Below are 22,184 nucleotides of genomic sequence, written 5' to 3'. Positions count from 1 at the left end.
TCCTAGTTTCTGATCTGACCGCATCACTCAACCGCTCGGATCTAGTCGGATGTCATCGAGTCCACGTTTACTCACTCGAGTCACCTGTCAGAATATGACGCTTGTTGTTGCCTGAGTCATTTGTGGCCGGTCTTGTCGAATGGGTGAACTCGGTGGGCTTTCAGCCAAGTCATCTTATAGAGAGAGCGAGCAGTGCTGTCCGGTGCTGCCATTCATAGAAAATTGCAGTTCCGCGACAATGACTGCTATTCCTAACGCATACACTCTGCCTGAACAAAACTACACCCCTGCTGACGCGTGTACCATCCAGGTGTTATTAGTTCTCAAGGCAGAATATTGGTTTTCACTTGGTGATGACGAGGTAAAACTAGAGAATATCATCATACAGAATGGGGACAGGTGTGACGTAGAGAAATGTCGCTGTCAGCCACTGAGCGTTTCGCAGCAACCCCCCCTGGAATAATCAAGTAATTTATAGGGGCAGTATATTTCGCTCATTCATCTATCCGCCTCATGTTGACCCACCAGTTCACATCCATTTTCAAAACTAGTTTAGCCCTCCGTTTTCTTCTCGCCAGTTTTTTGTGCGGACCCACGATTCGTTGAGTTTCTAATCTTCCCAGCCGGTTACTCACACTTATTTGTATATATATATATATATATATATATATATATATTCTCATCTCCCTTCTGCCCCATAGTATCTGGCGTTCGATACGCAAATGATAATGGGCGGCCGTAAACATGAATTGAGTCCGGGGGATATATATATATATATATATATATATATATATATATATATATATTCTCATCTCCCTTCTGCCCCATAGTATCTGGCGTTCGATACGCAAATGATAATGGGCGGTCGTAAACATGAATTGAGTCCGGAGGAATACATCTATGGCGCGCTACAACTCTATCTGGATGTGGTCTATCTGTTCATGATCATCCTCTCGTTGGTCGGTTCGAAAGACTAGTCTCTCCACCGTCCGATTCAGCTCGATCTCCTTCCTATCCTCTTCGCTTCTATTTGTGTGTGTGTGTGCGCGCCCATTATTCTTCATTTCTTCGACGTTGTCCGTTGATTTTCCCTCCACGTCTATGTCTATTCCTGTTGTCGGACAATCCACCTCACACTTTATACTAGTAATCATATTCAGTCTCTTGCTTTTGTTGTTCTCCCACCTTCCTGATCATCGTGCTGTTTGTGACAACATTCTTCGCCCGTTTTTTCCTAAAAAAAGAAAATAGTGCACGGCTTGTTTCCAATCAAACTTCTGATTATGATTTTACGAATGCTACTGATCGATTATATCTTCACCCGACATTTGTTGACACGAGTGTTACATACATACATTCTTTTTTCGCTCCTTTCTAGTGGTCCATGTTTTTGTTGACCAACTGTGTTCACCAATCAGGTACAGTTGGAACAAGCTTTCCCAGTTCAGCGTTCCACTAAATCGACGCACTGTTTGCTGTATTTCCTAAACTCGTTGGTCCGTACAACACTGTATCAATGTTGACTCCAACGGAGCGGATTCCGCGTTACCACACGCACAAAAAGTCTCACTAGCCACACTTTGTGGGAGTGCACCTGGACAGTTTGCTACAGTTCGGTATGAACTGTTTCTTAAAGGGAGTTCACGGATTCTTGTCTTTCAGTTAATGAGTTGGACAACCTTCTACGGGTGTGAACATGGGGGAAGAGGTACACTTTGTTCTAATGATTTTATGTGAATTCGGAAGAACTTACCACCGCAATTCACTACATCGACGTGTGGGACATTTCATGGGTCCTGTTTTTCGACCTTTCTGAAGGTGTATAAATGGGCAATGAGGACAGTCAAGCGCCCGTTCACTAGATTAGATTATTTTTTCGCTTGTTGCATCAATGTCGTAATGTAGGTCGGTTGCAGCAATTTCCAGTTGGATTTCCTCGGTTTGGCTACGTGATTTTCACCAACTAGACCGGTTGGATAGGATCAGCGATGCAATCTTGAGTCTGTGAATATGGTTTTGTTGGTATTGTGAGGAGATTTGGGATTTTTGTGGGATTTCGTCCTGTACGTAAAGCCAATCTATGCTGAAAAGTCAAGAAGCACTGTACCGCTGTTTCATCCTTATTGGGAATCATCAGCAGTGCGCAAATCACGAAACTCCGAAGAGTCTCGACCCCGCGGCCTCCCGGCTAGTAGTTTGAACACTTAACCGTTCGGCCACGAGTGGCTGATCAGAAGTGTGATTATATCGCACTTAGACAGGACATAGCGCCGCTCATCCTTCAATCACGGGATCCACATCAGGCGGTCACACGTGTTGACTGGCTCCTCGAGCAACGACTTCTCAGACGGAAGTTTCACTCATCGGGTGAAGGTTGCAGGTTCGAGGCTCTCCAGGGTTTCGTGATATGCTTCTGTTTCTAGGCGTGTGATTAGACCGGTAAACAGATAATCTCATGGGCTACCGGAAGCTTGTAGTTCATGCTTGCCTTGATGAACCAACGATGTTTTTTCCTAGTCCATGTGTCTGACTAACAGTCGTCAGCAAAGGTGACGGAAACAAGTAATTGGAGGTCTTGAGGTCGTTGTTAGTTGATAACAATCCTTGTCGTCAATCGTCTCCGTTCAGATTTTCACCCGGTTGGTCCACTGTCGCATTTCGCGGAGATACCGTACACTTGGTTTTAAATGGACAGCGTTGTGTCAAGATGGTTTATGCTCACGCTATGAAGCTATGAAGGCGGTTTTTAAGTCATTTACGGGATAAACTGATTGGAGTGGGAACATCTACTCCAAACTTATGAAGAACCCTACGGGAACCTACACTAGCAAGTGACCTTTGGGTAGTGTAGCCGAATGCTTGCGTATGCTCACGGAGGCGTCGAGCGACGGATGATCCGCAGGGGATGAGGCCACGCAGTCTGATGGTAATTGCTTTAGTCACCTTAAAGAGCACGACCGCGTCGATCTGAGTCGAGCGACGGATGATCAGGTATACAATTTTGTCCGCAGGAGATGGGGCCACGCAGTCTGATAGTAATTGCTTTAGCCACCTTAAAGAGCACGACCGCGTCGATCTGGGCTAGCTCGATTGCTTTTTAAGTCGCTTGGAAGACTCAGGTCGAAATTATGGTTCGCTTGTAAGCCTGCATTTTTGTCACCCAGCCCATGCGAACCTACATAAACACGATCCCAGATACAATTAAGATCCCTTTTCCGAGGTCCTAAGTCACTCTACCCGATGATTTACTGTAATGCTTTAGTCTTTACCCAATCGGCAGCGTCATTGTGTACTATTTTCTGCTGTTGACCGTTCTCCTACCCCATTCAGGTATTTCATAACTCGAGATGCCTTGGTGATTAAGGCTCGATCCGAAAGTCCATGGTTCGAGCTCTCCATCTCAGTCTTTTCTTTCCAAGTCTGGGAAACTTGGCAGTATCTTGACTCTCGTCACCGAAAGGATGGTGCACCTGGGCCATTCATTTATTCAATTATTTCCAATATATTCAGTAGTATGTACCCATATACTGGAGAGATCCGGGTAGTAGTGGTTGGAACTATGTATTCGCCAATCTGATTATTTTCCACATCCTCTTAGATCACCTTCCAAATGCATGCGGAAGGGGTGAATAGTTTCCAGTAGAAACTGAGTAATCCTCAGCTGTATCTGAGACGCTCGCTCTCGAAAATATCCTAGCGAATCGGACCGTTGGGTGAAATACCTCGAAGACGCACACGGTTCTGGCGGTTCCCATTGTTTTTTACAACGGAAGTGAAGTCTCCGGGTTGAAAGTACTTTGTTTCCGTCAGATAGGTTCTACGAAAGGGTGGTTCTTGACAAGTGGAAACAAGACGACCACGTGGCTGACCGTTTCATCCGTCTGCATGACTTGCGATGACACACGGGATAACGCCAATTATATAGGGTTCCGCCCATCCGAGGCAATTTGAAAGTCGACTGGCATATGCAACTCGCAACACTTGTTGCTGTGACCGCGGGGAGCATCTCTGCGCTGAGGACAGCGAAACCGAGAATTTACTGATTCAACGGGCGTTAATCATCATGTGATATGACGCACCTTAAAAACACGTTTGTAAGAATGTGTGGAATGCAGGATACTAGTTTGCTGAAGATATTCCGTGTCCTGTCCTCAACATGAAAATTAAACAAAGGGTCTAAAACCCAGATTGCTCCTTTTAGATTTCCACAAATAGTTGTGTTTGCAAACTCTGACAAACGGTATGTTCTGTTCAACAACTCGTGAGGTCTTGGACGGTTCGGTGTAACGGCTATTTTCCATGCACATTGACTCCTGTATTCCATTAACAACTTGTGTTTCGTCAAACGGTTTATGCGGGTTCCTCAGCCATGATACACAAAATTTGACAGTAACAGATGAAGCGATCATACAAAGCGTCGGACGAGTACAATTATGAGGCAAACTAGAACGTACAATCGGTCCGGTCACACACATTAACTTGAATTCGTGAGATGCTGTCGGAAATGATCCAAACACTTGGTGTTTAAGAATTTGATACACTGAAAATAATCAATGACACACATCAATCAATCATAGGTGAGGCAAAAATTTTTCATACTGAATGGGAGAATTGTGATAATGCTTTCGGCTATTCTCTTGTTATTTCATTCGCATCATTCACTCCCAAGTTTTTTCGTGGACATTCAAAATGTTCCCCACCCTGCTTGATATAATGCTAGCTAGCTAATTTGTGCTTAATCGATGAGTTATCATGCGTCTGTTACATTGAAGACGCCTGAGGAAAACGGTTGGAATGACATAAAACTCATGGTTGGTCACGTTTGGGAACATTGTTCAACAGTCCGCGGACACGGGAGATTCCGGGTGTTCAACAACTCTGATTTAGTTGTGCAGATGCAGGAACGAGAACAGGTTACTTTGTTGTTCGTGCGGATTGTTTTCAATGACTGAATTGATCCAATCGGTGAAGTAGGAAACTCGTGTGAAAATTGCCGGAAAATCAGCTGGTTGTTTCGAATGAGTGGCAGACACAACTCCGGCCAACTTCATCTCCCCATCGATGGCCTGGCAGACCAAAGGTCCACCGCTGTCACCCTGAGGGTCGAACCAAAGAGAGGAAAGGAAACAAGAGAAGGTGAGCTTTTGGGAGTATGAATTGGGTGCACGTACGTGATGGTAAAAAGGAAAAGTTTGCTAAATATACAGTGTTGTGGACCACAGTCTCCCTGATGCCATCTTATTACCATGAACCTCGGTCTGGATAGCCGACTGATAGACTAGTGCGCTTGGCCAAACCAGAAGAAGTCAATGAACGTGCGAACCGGCTGATCTAATAAACACTGTCACGTACAAGCGGTCAAAAGTGATACTAAGAACACAACTCATCTGTCAAGGACGAGCGAAGAACAACCAATGAAATCCGTCTCAACGAAAACGGTTATTCCATTGGCTGTTACGTAGTCCCGTTCGGAGCTGGTTCTCCTAATATACAGTTTCTATGCTATTATCAAACCATTCGTAACTGTCCCTGTGGTTCAGTTGACAACATGATGTCAGGCCAAAACTGGTGCCTATTGAAAGCAGCTAACTGAAAATCGTCAGTCTAAAATCCTGAAGCTGACTTGTCTAAATTTGGTTGGCGCACTCATAGTTCGAAGCAGTGGTTCCTAACAGGGATATTAGACAGGTTTTCGGATGACACTAGTAAGCTAAATTACCTTGTTAGGCATGAAAATATAAATCGAGATGAACTCGCATATTTTCAGAGCAATATGAGCATTCTTAAAAAACAGTTTCCATTCATCATCGTCACCTACGTTAACATCGATTGACCGTCAGTAGAAACTGGTTCCCAACCGCCACGCAACAGTGGTAAAAGAGGCCACAGTAAAGTAAAAGAAAGAGGGGAGATTTTGGAATTAATTTCAACGCTCTCTTTAGCTTTCAATAGCATTCAACGAAACACATCTGAGCCCTGTACCAGTGTGGGATGTCACCGGTGGCTTTGAATCAGTGCTGTTCGGGGACCTCACACAATACACAACTGGCACGCAACGACAAAACAGCTTCAACTAGGTAGTCGAGCTAAGAAATGTTTTAGGTGAGATCTATCACCAAAGCCGATTTACTAGGGCCAAGAAGCCCAATCCACACGCGGCTGGCCAGAATGGGTCCAGCATCAAGGCCAGCTCTCATTGGCCCAAATTTTGGACCAAACAGCCAATCAAGATTCAGTATCCACCGAAAAGCGGCTGCCGCGTCCGGAAAGCATCGGAATTTGCAGAATCTTTTCGCCCCATACAGTTTAAATGCGACGCGATGTACATGTGTTTTCGACCCGGGTTAGGCGTTAATACAATCCTGCTCTTTTGCCGAAAACCTGAGGTTGGAAGTTTCAGACAGAGAACTTAGCTGAGGCCTTACTGTCAATACAAAGTGGCAGCATGCTGGCCACTAAGACTGCCCGTCAATCATCTTCCAGCCACATGTGAGAGACATCACGGGAGCCCCAGCAAATAAGGCGCGGAGATCCGTCGGTGCCCAGCGTGACGATATACATTGGTTGCGCATGCTTAAGAGACCATTTGACAGCGGATTTGCTACAACCATGTAATGCCCACCATTTTGCGAAGATATCGGTGAACCAATGTTCGCAAACGATTGACGTCTTCTGGAAAAAACCGAGTCTCGTCAGTGCATCGGAACTGTCCTCACAGACGTTTTGCAGCTACGACCCTTTGGCTCCAGTGAATTCCGTTTCCGAGACAAAAGATGGTGATTGTAGCCCATTCCATGATAATGCCTGTGTTAAACTTACCCACCACGGTGAACTCATGATGCAGAAACCGGTTAACGAACTCAGTTTCATCGCCTTGAGACTTCTATGGGACATAAGGGGATGGGATGAAGTTCCAAATCAAACAGTGTCCTCCATAGATCATCCAGCTTCACTAGTATTTCTCATGCTGTGATTTCGATCCCTTGAATCGAATATCCCATTACAGCAGTAATAAAATGGAAAAGAAAGACGCTATCGAGTAGTATACTCCGCCAAAAGAAAAACGGATAGCTTTTGGATGACTTATTGTAAACCTCAAAGGGACCACAGATCATTCAGATGTAGCACCGTTTCGGTGCCTAACTGCCATGCCACCAGAAAGAAGCACGAGGGCTTGGATATTGCCGGGTTGCCCAAGCCTAGACAGGGAAAGTCGAGAGGTGGAAGTCAGGAATCACGGACCTTCCGGTCAGTCAATTTGCGCTCTAACCACTTGGACCATCTCGCCCCAAATATGAGGACCTAGTCCACAAAGACTATCTGGAAACTCCGAGGCCACTCGCGTTAGTCGACTCCATTTTGAAGAGCCGTAATCGCTTATCGATACTACAGACAATTCTGCTAAAGCACGTGACGTTTTATGAAAATGTGAATCCTCAAGTTGAAATCCTGAGTATTACTCAGGCTTTTCGAATGTTTTCAACGGTATCTTCACTTTTGTTTTTGACGCCCATCTCGTTGACTCCAGATGAACCAGCTGCATGTTGCAATATCACTGACGGTCGATTTGTTGAACACCCTTTTTTTCGTTCAAATGGAACATCCACACGTGAGTAACAATGAAACCAATATTACCTTGAAGTCAGTGGAATGATGACACTGTTCTTTGTCATAAAGGAAACGACTCACAAGGTTGCTGAATACTCTTCGACAGCCCACGACGGGTTTTGCTCTTCTTCGGGCTCATCAGGTAGGCGTATTCCCCGAGTTACCGTAAACCTTATGTTCTACTTGAACCCAAACTAGACTGTTTTCAAGAAATACACTCATTTGCAAATCAATTTGTACACTGGTTGTTCATCAGATGGCTGTTGATCTGTTCGCCGAGCTTGGCAATTGGCGAACAGATCAACAGCCATGTGATCAACAACCAATAAACTCACCCCAGCTACCAATATTCCACCGCATTACCAATTTGTTCACTGTCGTTTGTTATGTATAGAAGCAAATCAACGTGGAAATACACATGGCTTTGTGTTCGCCTCAAGTCTGTTGGTCAGATTCAGTGGAAGGCAAAGCATCCGGATATTCGGAAATTCCAGTGGAGATTTCGGCCTCCAAGTAAAGTCAATGTACACGGAAAAGCTGAGAAGCATTGTCCAGCTCACTGGGAATCATCAGCAGCGTGCGCCTCACGAAACTCAGATAGTTTGGGACCTGAAAATTTCGAGGCAGCGGCGAGATGGTTAGAGCACGAATTTACTGACCGGAAGGTTTGTGCTACGAACCCGTCCTCTGCCTCCCGACTTCCCCTATCTTGGCTTGGATAACCTGGCCGTACCCCAGCCCTCGTGCTTCCCTCTGGTAGTCTGACAGTTAGGCACCGAAAGGATGCTACAGTTGAATGATTTTTCCACACTCAACTCTTCGGTCACGAGCAGCTGAACAGCAGTATGATTAGCCCTTACTTAGGCAGGATACAGCAACATTCATCCTTCAATCACAGAAACCAAATCAAGTTGTCGTTCGGGTGACCAAATCTCACCACCTCCCGGTTGGTAGCGAAAAGTCAAATTGTTCCCCGACAGGTGGCTGATGAGAAGTTTGACGAACTTACGTTTAGGATATAGCGACATTCATTCTAAGTGCAAGTTAATCACACCGCTGGTCTGTTAGCCTCGATGTTGCGATTTCGAAACTCTCTGAGGTTTTCTTGGATGCGCATTGTCGATGAGCCCCAACGGAGATAAAACTGCCGCACAGTGCTCCTCGGCACAGACTGACTTCAATGACAGGACGAAATCTCGCTTAGAAACAGAGTTTGACAGGCTTCTATGACCTTCTTCAACAAAACCACATCTGTCGAGTAAAGTTTGAAGATAAACAAAAATCTGCCGCGCTCCACAGCGGTCCTTTCTATTAGGCAGACTAATACAAGCTTCTGATGTGGGCGCAGTCAAGACGAACAGTTCGATTGCAAAGAACTCAGTGACGTTTTCATAAAGGAAACTATTCACAACCCCTTCGATACCCCACGACCGGTTTCGCTCTTCCACTTCGGACTCATCAAGTAGGGGCGCAGTCCCCGGGTGTGCTGCACTCAGGCCGCCTCATGTTTCAGTTGGCACGATATTTGAGATATCGCAGTATATTTTCATAGAGAAAACTACTCAAAAGGTTGCCAAAGAGTTTTCAGCAACCTTGTGAGTAGTTTCCGCTATAGAAAAATCTGCCGTGTTCCACAGTGGTCTGTTCTATTAAGCAGACTGATACAAGCTTCAGGTACGGGCACAGCCAAGACGAACAGCAAAGAACGCAGTGAAGTGTTTCATGGAGGCCTAAGAGTGTGAAAAGAGATGACGCTCTTATAACGGGTAACTACGCAATCCGGGAAGAGAGTTTGCGTTTTATCGAAATCAATCATCCACTGATCGGGGTTCGGTTTGATCGTGATATTGCCATAGACCGGAGCGACAACAGGATTGTATGCTATCCATCGCCTATTACATAATTTAGTATGGAGGTCAGCCGAACTATACATTGTAAATAGGAAAACATTCAGAATAAATGCAAAACAACGGTAATGGAGAGCGACCTCCGATGATTATCGACGTTCCCAGGTTGGCATACTATTCAGTCTGTTTCCTGTAACCGTTGTTCCGGACGGCTTAGAAACGAAAAGGGAACCGAGAAGCAAACACTCACGGGACAAATCCCCTTGTTCCCATTGTGGTACCCGGCACAGAATTCATGTGTTGTGGTCAAATTGATGTAGGCCGAGTACATACGACGACAGACACTGGGGGACAGAACAGGCAGTTCGATGAATTGACCCTTCATGGAAGGAGGACCTTCGGCAAAACTGCATCCCCAGCCCACTGCAATGCAAGTCTGGAAGAAAAAAGGACAAAGTGGAGAGGTGTTGTTATCCAGGAACTGTCTCTCTCTCTCGGTGTTTCACCGTCTTCATACCTGATGGGTGGTCTGTAATAAGGTGTCAATTTTATTCAAAATGTGAAATGAGTAGAATTCACTATTTAGTGATGGGGCTTACTTTTATAAACTTTTCTAAACTTTATGCCTGGGGACCCACAAGCAGACTGGAAAGGAAGAATGTCGGTCTAAGTTATAGGGAAAATTAATAAGGCTAGTGAATTTTCCGATTCGGGGCAAGGTTAACACTTTTGTTGGTGGTTAAAAGTACTCAAGCTGGTGGTCCATGGTGAACTTGTAACCACGGCCTTGTTCAGCCCCTCCCTTTATCTTCTTTTCGACCCAGCCTCACATGAATGATTGAAATGGCAGTGAATTTTCTGGCAAAAAAAACAAGTTAAAAAGGGAAGACGTGAGGGGGGTATATACTTCACAAAAGTTAAACAGAATAGTGAGCATTTACTTGTCCTCTTCACCAAGTTTTAAAGAATCCATTTCTACACCCCATCTTCTGTCAGTCTCATCAACTCTGAGTCACAAAACGTTGATCACAAAACCGCTTTTCAGGTTAATTTTGCACGTCTACCAGGAACAATTGGTCACGTGACATCTGTGTGCTGACCATCACCTGATTGTCGCACTTAGTCTGCCCTCCCACTGCCAGCAGACCGAAAACCTAACTCAAAGAAACCATATAAACTGTTTAATAGGGACCTGAGATATTCTTTACATTCTTTGTATTGATTTTTGTTGCAAAATACTTTCATTTGCGGCTAAAAACACAACTATGTCAGTTTAATTGAGCTTAGGTTTGTTGGTTCAGATTGGTGCATGTAGTGTGATGCTCGAACTCAAAGGAGTCAATCCCCGTATATAATATCGTCTCCAATTCGTTGACTTGAACCTTAGAACAATGTCGAAGTTCTTCTTTACAATGAAATCAGATGTCTTTTTGCATAGGTTCAATAGAATCGAAATCGCTCAGCTCTAACACCATTTCGGTGCCTCGCTGCCAAGCCAACGGAAGGAGGCATGAAGGCTGGGATACTGCCAGGTTTCCAAAGACTACACGGGCTTTTAATTTAAAAAAAATAAGTCAGCAGATGAGTCTCAACCACACCGGATGGCTGTTCACTGTCCATAAACTGCCAGACGCTTATTAATTCACAAAAATGAAACTTGATAAGTTCATGACAGTCGACCTGACTAGCGAGTGCCTGAACTGTACGACAGGACTCCAGTCCCATTCTGTCAGCATTCGACTATGCGCGGGAATAAGCTAGTTCATTAGAGCAAAACATTTGTACTATAAGCTTTTTTAATAAACAATGTCCAGCAATGTAATTCTCTCCCATTATGAAATAGTTATTGATCATCTTCCAGGATGGATTCACCATGTGACTGTGGAATGAAACGTTCCTGCAGGAACCGCAATTTCGCCGGCCGAGGACCTTTCTGTGGGAGAGCGCGAGCTGCATTGAATTCTTTCAGTCCTTCTACCCATATGAGATTTCGCATCCTGTCACCGGGGCCAATCTACGCTGGAAAGTCAAGAAGCATTGCATAGCACTTTCACCCTTCTTGGGAATCATCAGCAGTGCCCGCCTCACGACACTCAGTGTTTCGAACCCGTGACCTTTTGGCCGGTGGTTAAGACTCAAACTTTCGTTCTTGAGCGACTGAACAACAGTGTGATTACCTCTCACTTACAATTTTCCCCAAACAGTTAATATATATTTAAAGTGAGTCTTTACCTTACTTGAGCAGAATATTTTCGGTGACGCTATTACTACCAGAACGGTTGGTACTCAACCTGGAATTCCCATGACAAGAAGTCAGAGGAACCGGCTAAAAATGGTCATAATGAAGGACTTTTATTTGTTCTTTGTGGAACTTACACTTTGGAAGGATTTTACTCCTTACTTTACTAGATTAGATGCGATTTTAGTACGTTCTCTTCTGAAACGTCCCAAGAAGAAGCAACAAATCATATTCTTACGAAAAGTTTCTTCATCATCATCATCATCGACAGCATGACATCCATGTCCAACACCGATGACCACTGCCGTACAACCATGATTTATTTGAAAGCCTTATTGTAGAGAAAAGAATAAAGTTGGATGGGGAAGAGACTTGGTACTAGCTTATCACAATCACTCCGAGGTACCTACACCTCCAGACATTCACTCAGACAATCTGGATAGAAACTGACCACAAGAACGCCTCATGACAAAACAAAAACTCTACTGGCCCACCCACGCCAGAATTACACACAAGTACTCCTATCAGTTCACTCATTAGAAATATCGATTGGAGTGGACATTATTCTTAGAAAAATCGATTTCCTATGACGCAAGCAAGTATTTTCTGCGATAAGTTGTAAATAGGAATCAAGTTTGCGGTCACGGCAGCCAAAACGCCCACTCGGACAGAAATAGAATTGACTCTCAAGTCTGATATTTTCGGCTCTCGGATTGTTTACTTCTGTGGTCACGTGAAAACGAACGATCTAGCCCCAATACTCAGTGGTACCGATAGTGTTTGTGTTCTCAGACTCATGTATCATTTAACCGACTGAAAACGCTTCCACCAGCGACAGTCGCGTACAGCTGCCAGAATCAATGCCCATGCCCTGGCCGAATGCCGTTTGACTGTACTTTAGAGCCTGTCTGGTAGTACAGCCCGTGTAAGCCAAGTATTGATCGATTCGATTTGTTCTTATCGATCCAACACTCCTGCCTATTAGAAATGTAAACAATGTGACGAGATAGTTGACGTTGATGTTTATACTTGTAAAATGAACAACAATGGAGCCTGAGTGTAAAAAACACGATAAAACGCGCGCACTGACGATGTCTCCTCGACTGGGGACGAAACGTTTGCAAGCCGATTGCCAAGCTCGGCGAACAGATCAACTGCAATCCGATCATCCACCAGTACTACTCATAAGGTTGCTGAAAATCCGTTGACAGCCCACGACCGGTTTCGCCCTACTTGGGGCTCATCAGGTAGGCGCAGTCCCCGGGTTTCCGTCAACCTTATGTTCCACTTGAAACCAAATTGCCCGAAATTAGGGAATATACACTCATTAACGAACTAATTTCGTTTTCACTGTTTTTTTTGCGTTGAACAAGATTGTTAAACCTGTCACGTTAGGTTTATCAGGACTGTGGCGAGTTTGAAAGGGCACCGGATAACTGTATTTTAACTTACAATTCCCAGACAACTGATGTATTCTGAGCTGCCACGCCAGTGATTTCAGTCCGTTGAACTGAAATTATTTTACTGGTCAGTAAATTACTAGCGGATCCTTAATCTATCCACTTGCCACTGTGTCAGTCATTTAGTTTGTGAATACGGTGGAAACCCTGTATAGGGGATCCTCTTGGAAGAGTCAAACGTCTCGAAGTTGTTCTACCACTGAGTTTGATAGTTATAAGGAAAATAACTCCCAAAAAGATCTATTTAATTCAATTGTTCCAGAGGGTGTTGTCACGAATGATTATTCATGGGTAAAGTGTTGCAGTGAACAGTAGTCAAGGTCTCAAAAGGGAACATGGAGGCCTTTGACGTTAAATGAATTCAACCTACCTGTTGTTGAAAGAAAGTTGGGAAGCTGTACTATGATCGTCGCAGTCGGAATACGGTGATGCTAGTCAGGGGAGTTTGATTTGGAAGAAGAACGTGATTCTCGAGACTTTGCTGTACATCTAAACGTCCTTGATTAGATGTTGTACTCACTATTTAATGCATCATAAAGTACAACCATTTGATAATTTCCAGAGCCGGCTGGTACGTGAGCACGTGATGTAGTTCCGTGGACTGAAGGACGAGTGACGCTGACAATTAATCATACCGCTAATCATCCGCTCGTGGTCATACGCCTGAGTACAACAGACTACTGGCCGGGAGTTTGCGAGTTAGACAGTCGATATAATTTGATCAGATTCGCACTGCTGATGATTCCAAACAGGGATTGAACAGATATCCTACTCTTCTGAACTTTTTACCCCCACTTACAGTTGCGCGTTTTTCACTTTGAAAATTTAATCGATAAATGGCATCAAGTTTTATCCAGATCATCGACCCAATACATTCATTCACCGTATAACAGGATTAAAAAAAGTAAATTAGCTGGTTACAAGGGTTCATTCAAAATACAGTTAGAGCTGGACAAAAAGTCTACAGTTCAAGAAGAACCACACAGAAATCATCTATAATCGGTATTCAAATAGAAGTAAGCTCAGTTCACAATAGGTTCTACACAAATTTGTAAGTCGCTTTGTATAGTTTTCTAGTCCAGTGATGGCCTTTTGTGGCGTGGTCGAGCCAAGCTGACGGCGTATTTCACTTACAGTCCTTAGCGAATCATGTCAGTACACGGTTCCACCAGTCGTTTTAATCCAGATGACTAGTTGATTGTTACTTCATTGCGCCCAGGTGAACTGATACGTTTGAGATCATTCTGTGGCACAGCAGTGAACAGAAAGTATTTTCCATCCGAGAGTGAAACCAATTTCCACTGATCTTTCGGAAAATGGCACCACTTCAGCTCGGATATCTAGGTAACTTGACAAGCTCCGCTGCTCAAATGAGTTCGCGAAGTTTTGTTGTCCCAATCAGGTTCGTTTCATCTTGAAAATTGCCGTTCCAGGACTTCAGGCCACCTGGTTTAGTCTCTTGGAAGATATATACGTATGATGAACCCTTGGAAGGACAACGCCATTAAAGAGACAGTTACGCGAAGCCGATTTTTCTGAAGCGTTCCAAACGGCGAACAATCACACGTAACATACTACTCATAACGTTGCTGAAAACAGCCTGCAACTGATTTCACCCTTCTTGGAGGTGCATTCGCCGAATTTCCATCAACCTTATGCTCCAGTCCAACTCGAATTTCACAAAAGTCAACTGCAGTTTGATTTTCATGGGAGACTCACCTCGAATATGGTATTAAGCGAAACGTGAGGTGGCATGGTGCTGTGCACTATAAACGGTGGATTTAGCTGGACTACAGGTGAGTCTCCCGTCAGAACCAAATTGGTCTACAGATGAGTGTATTGATCAATGGATAAGCTCACTCACACTTTTTTAATGCAGAGCACAGCTTGATTGACTTACAGACTGAACTTGAAATCTAACACCGACTTTCCATATGTTCGCCCAGCTCATCAGTATTTCGTTCTCAGGCTGTGTCAGCCAAAACTGATGACAAGACGTTTACAGTCCAGTAACCAAACTTAGTGGACCAATAGTAACTTGAAAAAATGTTGGCGAGATGGCTCAGTGGTTAAAGTGTGAATTTACCGACCAGAAGGTCTGTGCTACGAACCCGACCTCTGCCTCTCAACTTTCCCTGTCTAGACTTGGGCAACTTGGTAGTTTCCCAGTCTTCGTGCTTCCTTTGGGTGGCTTGGTAGCTGGGCACCGAAAGGGTGTTTTAGTTGAACGATTATTGGCTTTTCGATTCAGAAAAAATGTTCCGAATGCCAGTATTTCGAATCGATGTTTCACAGAACTTCACTCACTTCCTGGCTTTCAGTTATGGGAGTAATTCCCTACATTTATCGCACCGTACGTGCTCGGTGGGCTGCAAATCACTGGCTAAACCAATGTTAAGCGATTGCGGAAAAGCGAACCTAACAACGTGTTGCGATAGATAGATGGATAGATAGATAGATAGATAGATAGATAAACAGAAGCAAACGTACTTGCCCGGCAGCCGGCCATCTGTCACCCCACATTGGATCGGGAAGTTCAACCAATCCCAAACCCGCGATTTTTCGCAACACAGGTTCTTCTTTCAGCTGGAAGAGTGCAATGTCATACTCCAGGTCACCTGTAACAGGATGAAACGAGATGGTCTCAGTCAGATCAGTAGTATGATTGTCGGAGAATTCACCCAAGGAAGGCAGAATTGACGCGGACAGAAAACCATTCAAATTTGTTAGAAAGACCATCACACACCCTAGCATTGTCATGTGTTAGGTTTCCATTCTATCAGGCCCTTTTCAATTATCTTTCTCCTGTTCTTCGTAAGCACTGCGCTCCGAAGGACATTTAAACGCCTCGTTGTAGAAGCCCTAATCATAATATTAGATACAACTGTCTTGCTGGCAGAACATATTTGGACAAATAGGGTCACCAAGATTGAAAGAACGAATTCTGTTCCGAAGTCCGATAGACTTGTAATCATTTTTTGCCTTTGAGTGAAGACGAACGATGATAGCCATCTTGTCACAGTTGGTGTTCCACGTTCGGCATTTTTGTCTTGACTATATTCTCTGTAGCTTGGTTCCTCTCCCTACATTTATGACAAGATAAACACCACATCTAAAGTACAGGGTGATCAATCAAACGAATCTCAGAGGTAGATTTCACTGAAAGCAGAGAGAGGACGGATTTCAACCCGCGGTGAATGGAGACGATTTCCGAGAGCAGGTGGTTTTCTTCCCCAAAATCAAACGAACCAAACACCCTGACCAGTGCAGACAACTTTGTCCTACTTGAGGCTCACTCGGTGGATCGGATATTTTTCGGTTCTTACCGAATGAGTAGGCCAACAGCTGGCGCAGATTTATTTCTAAAACATGACGAAAATTCTTGAGTAGCCTAAGAAGATCTCGCCATTTGGCATTCATCGCATCCTGGGATAGTAATGGGTCAATGGCCCAACTGGAAAAAGAAGCATACCAAGCGAGCCGTTTGTATCACGGCTGATTCTAATGAAAAAAACATAGTAGTATGTTGCGGCCAAGTGCCTGGATGCACACATCTTCGAATAAAAATTCGGTAACTGTGTTAACCTGGAGAACTCCAGAACGAAGATGGGATTTTGAGTTAACGTTAAAAGAGTTACCGGACTAAGTGTTGCAGTTTCATGGATATAACCGCTGATGTAACACTGGACTGCCTTTGTTCAACAAATCACAGTGAGAAACACTACAAACAAAGGGGGTTCGTTTGATTGATTTGGGTACTTTCGATTGAAAATTTAAAAAAAACATCAGCAGAACAGATGTACTAAGCAGCTTTAATTCCATCCATACTAATATCAAAGTTACTATCGAATCAGAACAGAACGGATGTCAATGGATGTCAATGTTAAAAACAAGATTGACGGGACCGTAGAACGCAAGGTCTACAGAAAGCAAACGTGGAAAGGTCAGTATATTCACTTTGGTAGCTCCGTTCCGTTGCAACAAAAGCGCAACCTATTTAGATGCCTGACAGAGAGAGCAATGAAGATATGCTCGCCCGACTGCATAGAAGAGGAGCTAAGGTTCTTGGGACGCACATTACTGCAGGACGGATATCCTGAAAGGTTCGTACTCAAGACTGTGGAAGCCGTTAAGCCCTAAGCTACACAATGTTCTGTTAGAAAGAAGCCCGTATACATGAGGCTTCCATTCAAAGGTGACTCAGAACTAATCACCAGAAGGCTTAGAAACTCCGCTGATACGACATACTTGGCCGCTAATCTATGTTTGAGCATCAACTCCATCTCCACTATCAAATTCTGATTGACGGACAAATTGCCACGTTCTACCACCAAATTTTGTGTGTTTTGAGTTGTATGCTCGTGCCGAGCATCATACGTTGGTCGTACGACAACGCATTGGTCGGACAGACTACGAGAACACAATCCCGTATCTCTGAGTGGTAGTGGGAAGCAACCAGGCTCAAGCGCAATTGCATCACATTTGGCCGAAACCAGTCATGTCATAGACAAGGAGCAAGCCTTCACCATCATATACCGGGTACCTCTGAACGGATCACGACTGGTAAGATCCAGACTACTATCGACTGCAGAGGCGATTGGAATCCGACTGCTGGGTCCGCAACTTTGCATCCAAAAGAAACTTGTGGGACCTCTGAACTTGAACTGGCCTACGAAACACCTGATCCCACATGTCTGTCTGATATTGGCGTCACTTACCTGGTTCCGTGACCCATTGATCTATCCCTCATCCAACCCCCTTACTTTGATTCCTATTTCTCTAAAGTGTATGTAACCCAGATCTTAAACTTTTCCACGTGATTTCTGCTACCATATAAATTTGTGATGTATTAGCCAAGAGGATCAACCACAGAAAGCAAGTTTCGTTCGCTACCTTCTTCGTTCTCATGATTGAAAATTCGTCCTGCAAATGAAGTCAGCCTATAATGAAAAGCTGAGAAGCACTGCACAGATGTTCCATCCTTATTGGAACTCATCAGCGTTAGGCATCTCATGAAACGCCAGGAAGTTTCGAACACACCATCCGATGCCTAGTAGTTGATGAGTAAACTGTTTGGACATGAGCAACCAATGAGCAGCGTGATCTTTCCCCACTAAAACGTTACACAGCCTCCTTCATCGTTCACTCCTGGAATCCACATCATGTAGTCACGTGTTGGCTGGATTCTCAGATGACTTCTCATACTTTACTCATCATCCTCATAGACGGTTAGTAGTGTAAGAAGATTTGACATCAGCTTCTCGTGGTCACTGGACTGGCGAATACGACAATAATCGTAATGAATCCTCATCATTGTCAGACATTGCGAAATGTCAATAAGACAGAAGAAGCGAATATGTACTCATTTGCAAACTAATTTGTTTTTTTGAGAGACTCACTAGGAGAGGTTTAGCTGGATTTCAGGTGAGTCTCTCGAAAAACCAAATTAGTTTGCAAATGAGTTAATTTCGTGCAATTTGGTTTAAAGTAGGACATAAGGTTGACGGAAACCCGGGGACTGCGCCTACCTGATGAGCCTCAAAAAGGGTGAAACCGGTCGTGGGCTGTCGACGGATTTTCAGCAACCTTTATGAGTAGACAAGACAGAATATGCTTCCACGAAACAAGTCATGTGTTAAGTAGAAGGGCGAAGACAAATTAGTTGGATTTAAAATCTCGTTAGCATAAAACAAAGACGTACGATGTAATGCAAGCGATTTTTCACTGTTTGTATCAAAAAGGGTGGTGAAAAAGACTGTCCGTTCTCTTCTTCATTGAGACTATTCAAACAGTAGCTGAAAACCCCTCGGCACCGCACGGGTGGTTGAGCTCTTCTTGTTGCAAATGAGGGCATTTGGTGAATCGCGTCCATTTTGTGTTGAACTAGAGTATGAAGTTGAGAGAAGCTCGAGGAATGCGCCCACCTGATGAGCCCCAAGGAGGACAAAACCGGTCGTGCGCTGTCGAAGAGTTTTCAGCGACTTTGTGAGTAGTGTGTTACGTCTGTACAATTTATTGCGATTTCTCGAATACCGTACCAACTGAAATAGGAGTCGACTTTGTGCAGTACATTCAGTTGAAGAAAAGGCTTCAAGCGGGTTTTAGTTGAGTCTCTCGTGAAAACTAATTTGGTGAAGAGATGAGGGAATCCAGCAGAGCATTCAGTCTTCTTTCACTTGATTGCCCCTTTTTGTTGGATTATATTCGACAATCTTGGAGTGCTATAAAGTACACAAAGTCTGGGCTTGTTCGTTAACTTAGGAGACACATTTATACAACCTGTTCAAGTAGAACATAAAGTTGACGGAAACTCGGGGACTGCGCCTACCGGATGAGCCCCAAAAAGGGCGAAACCGGTCGTGGGCTGTCGAAGAGTTTTCAGCAACCTTGTGAGTAGTTTCCTTTACGAAGAAATAACACATTCTGTAAACTGCTTCGGTTCGGTGGCTAACCAAAATCCATGTTCTCGCCTTTCGGGAACAGACATCGGCTACTGAACTAGTTGAATACAATGGGGGTCATAGTGTCCGTACATATATTTCGCGTCTTGTCCAAAGATCGCTTTGCGAGATTATGAAAATACAGCGATCGTTAGGATGATACCTCCTTGCTACCTGCAAGACCAGGTGACGACCACTGCAGTGATGTTCCGTAGATCCAAATGGAAGTGAATTTCATGCCACCCGATAAAAATGTTTTTAATATCCCTTGAAAGAGTGGATTGCTTACGAGAAACCTGGCCGCCAACCAATCAAACTTCAAAATGACGTTATTGGCTTTTCTCAAAACCACCCATCACAGGCTACACTGAAATTTGAAGCCAACTGGTTAGCAGCACGTGCTCTAGGGAGCTAGGTGAGCCTTGATTTCTCTGATATCATACTATACTTTTGTAAGCTGCTGTTTTTACTGCTTTTTTCGCCCCCCCCCCTAGTCATTGATATCCTTCATTCCATTTCATTCTCTCGGACATCAGTGCCCGCCCCTTTCGTTTAGGGTGTGAACAACAACAACGTACAGAGTGAATCCATCATCTTAACTTGCGGTATTCCCATGGAAAACCAACAAACGGATATTTGCTCTCTTGAGCAAGCCAGATGTCTCCGGCTAACCACAAGGTGGGCGGAAATAGGTCAGCTTTATTGAACGTGAGAAGGTACTGTTCGTTGACCAAGTAGCCGAAATAATGATTTTTTGCAGATGAACCAAAACAGCGATTTCCTTGAACTTGGTTGCGAATCGCGAGTTCATATGCCATCCTATCTGTCGTCAAGCGAACCAATCAAATCAGTCGATTTGACCTACGTTGAGTGAGATAACTCCTTTGGTTATTTGCTTATGAGCTATGAGTATAGTCACCAATGTCTGGTGATTCATTTCAACCAATGCTCACTCAGTCCGGAAGAGTCAGTGAACTCGAAATGGCCTCACCGTTCTTTAATAGTGATAAGTTTAAAACATAATACGTTCGAACCGGTTAAGAAATCCTGAGCGTTGTCTGCGCACCTGAGTTAGAAGCATTTACAGAGCCTCGATGGAATACATTCAACGTGGTCACGTGCGGCCGTAGGACGTTAAACCAATAGAAAGTTCCAGAAAGGTTTGGAAAATAATCGATAGATTGGTAGTCTGTCAGTGAAGTCGGCAGTGAAGCATCGGTGTTGAACACTGATGTCATGCTGTCGATGATGATGATGATGATGATGATGATGATGATGATGATGAACAAACGTCCTTGGAAGATCAGTTAAACAATCTGCAGTAGAAAAGCTTATGATAAATCAACCGCGTCTTATGTGACTACATCCGGATGGCGGGAACGCAACATGTGGTGTAACAGGGTTAAGTCGAACGAAATGTCACCGGTGCTCCCCTCTGTAAACCAACATACCTCGATTGTGTTATCTGTTCAACGACTTCCGTGACTTCACGCCGGACTACTCAGGGGATGCATGCCAACCAAACAGAATTCAGTGCAACTTACCGAAACTCACACTCACTTGCAAACAAATTTGGTTTTGCGAGAGACTCACCGGGAACTCAGCTGAATCTCTCGTTTGTGATGTTTCCAGGCAACTGAAAGTGCTGCACCAAGCCATCTCATATAACGATATTCGAGATATCGTGATATGTGTAGACTACACACTACTCACTAAACCAGGTGAGTCCCCTATAAAGCCAGATTGGTTTGCAAATGAGTGAATTTCGCTACAGTCAGATTTATTTATTCTTCCCATGTAGTATGCAGGTCCAACCAAACTGCGACCGTCCACGGTTAGCTCAGTTATTCGGGGCCATGAATGATCAGGGCGACTCCTTAGTGAGTGGGAAGGTGTGAGCGTCTAGACAAACAACAACCGTACTCACAGATATCATCAATGAATTCCCTCTGCGACGGTGCAGACTACTGACAAGGCATGTCAGTAGCGTCTGATCAGGTGTTAAAGTTCCGCCATTGCTTCTGATGCGAGGTTGGTATGAAAATTGTGCAACCGCTTTGCAGTTCTTGTTCTTTATTGTGTAATATTCAATGTCCAGAAACGCTCAAGAAGATGTCTGAGGATGTTCGCTTTTCAAATACTGTCTGCAAATGAGATTTATACTTACGTGGGTAATAGCTTGTAACCGCTTATTTCGTCTTGTCCAATAAACGGCGCGCCGAAGAGCATTCATCCGTTGACCCTATCTAAACCGATTGCCTCGGAAGATAAGTTCATCGGTTTTTATACCAGTTTTTTCGCAGTAGATCGGTTGTGTAGACCTACCGCTCAACTCGCTTAGCCACAATCAATGAGTGCGTCTTGGTATTTATAGCGCCAACCCAGTGGAATATGAAGAGAGACAGAGCCTGAAAACATCACAAACGAGAGATTCAGCTGAGTTCCAGGTGATTCTCTCGAAAAACCAAATTAGTTTGCAAATGAGTGTATATTCGCTAATCTCGTACAATTTGGTTTCAAGTAGAACATAAGGTTGACGGAAACCCGGGGACTGCGCCTGCCTGATGAGCCCCGAAAAAGGCGAAACCGG

General features: G+C 44.2%; 2 protein-coding genes across 2 annotated transcripts in view; one reads left to right on the top strand and one right to left on the bottom strand.

Annotated features, from left to right (window-relative positions):
• The window catches only part of T265_06072 (hypothetical protein), a gene marked incomplete at both ends in the record, with an annotated part of 54,025 nt that extends 52,245 nt beyond the window's left edge, over positions 1-1,780 (top strand). The window contains one exon of the mRNA XM_009171250.1: positions 831-1,780. Coding sequence (XP_009169514.1) covers positions 831-977 — 147 coding nt within the window. The remainder of the gene's footprint in view (positions 1-830) is intronic.
• Positions 1,781-3,731: 1,951 nt separating this feature from the next.
• T265_13942 (hypothetical protein) overlaps positions 3,732-22,184 on the bottom strand; it is a gene marked incomplete at both ends in the record, with an annotated part of 28,502 nt that continues 10,049 nt past the window's right edge. The window contains 3 exons of the mRNA XM_009171281.1: positions 3,732-5,096; positions 9,706-9,891; positions 15,645-15,772. Coding sequence (XP_009169545.1) covers positions 4,884-5,096; positions 9,706-9,891; positions 15,645-15,772 — 527 coding nt within the window. The remainder of the gene's footprint in view (positions 5,097-9,705; positions 9,892-15,644; positions 15,773-22,184) is intronic.

The sequence above is a fragment of the Opisthorchis viverrini genome (genome assembly GCF_000715545.1).
Source record: "Opisthorchis viverrini unplaced genomic scaffold opera_v5_134, whole genome shotgun sequence".
Classification (NCBI taxonomy): Eukaryota; Metazoa; Platyhelminthes; class Trematoda; order Opisthorchiida; family Opisthorchiidae; genus Opisthorchis; species Opisthorchis viverrini.
Note: the sequence above shows the minus strand (reverse complement) of the source record. Positions and strands in the feature narration are given on the sequence as shown.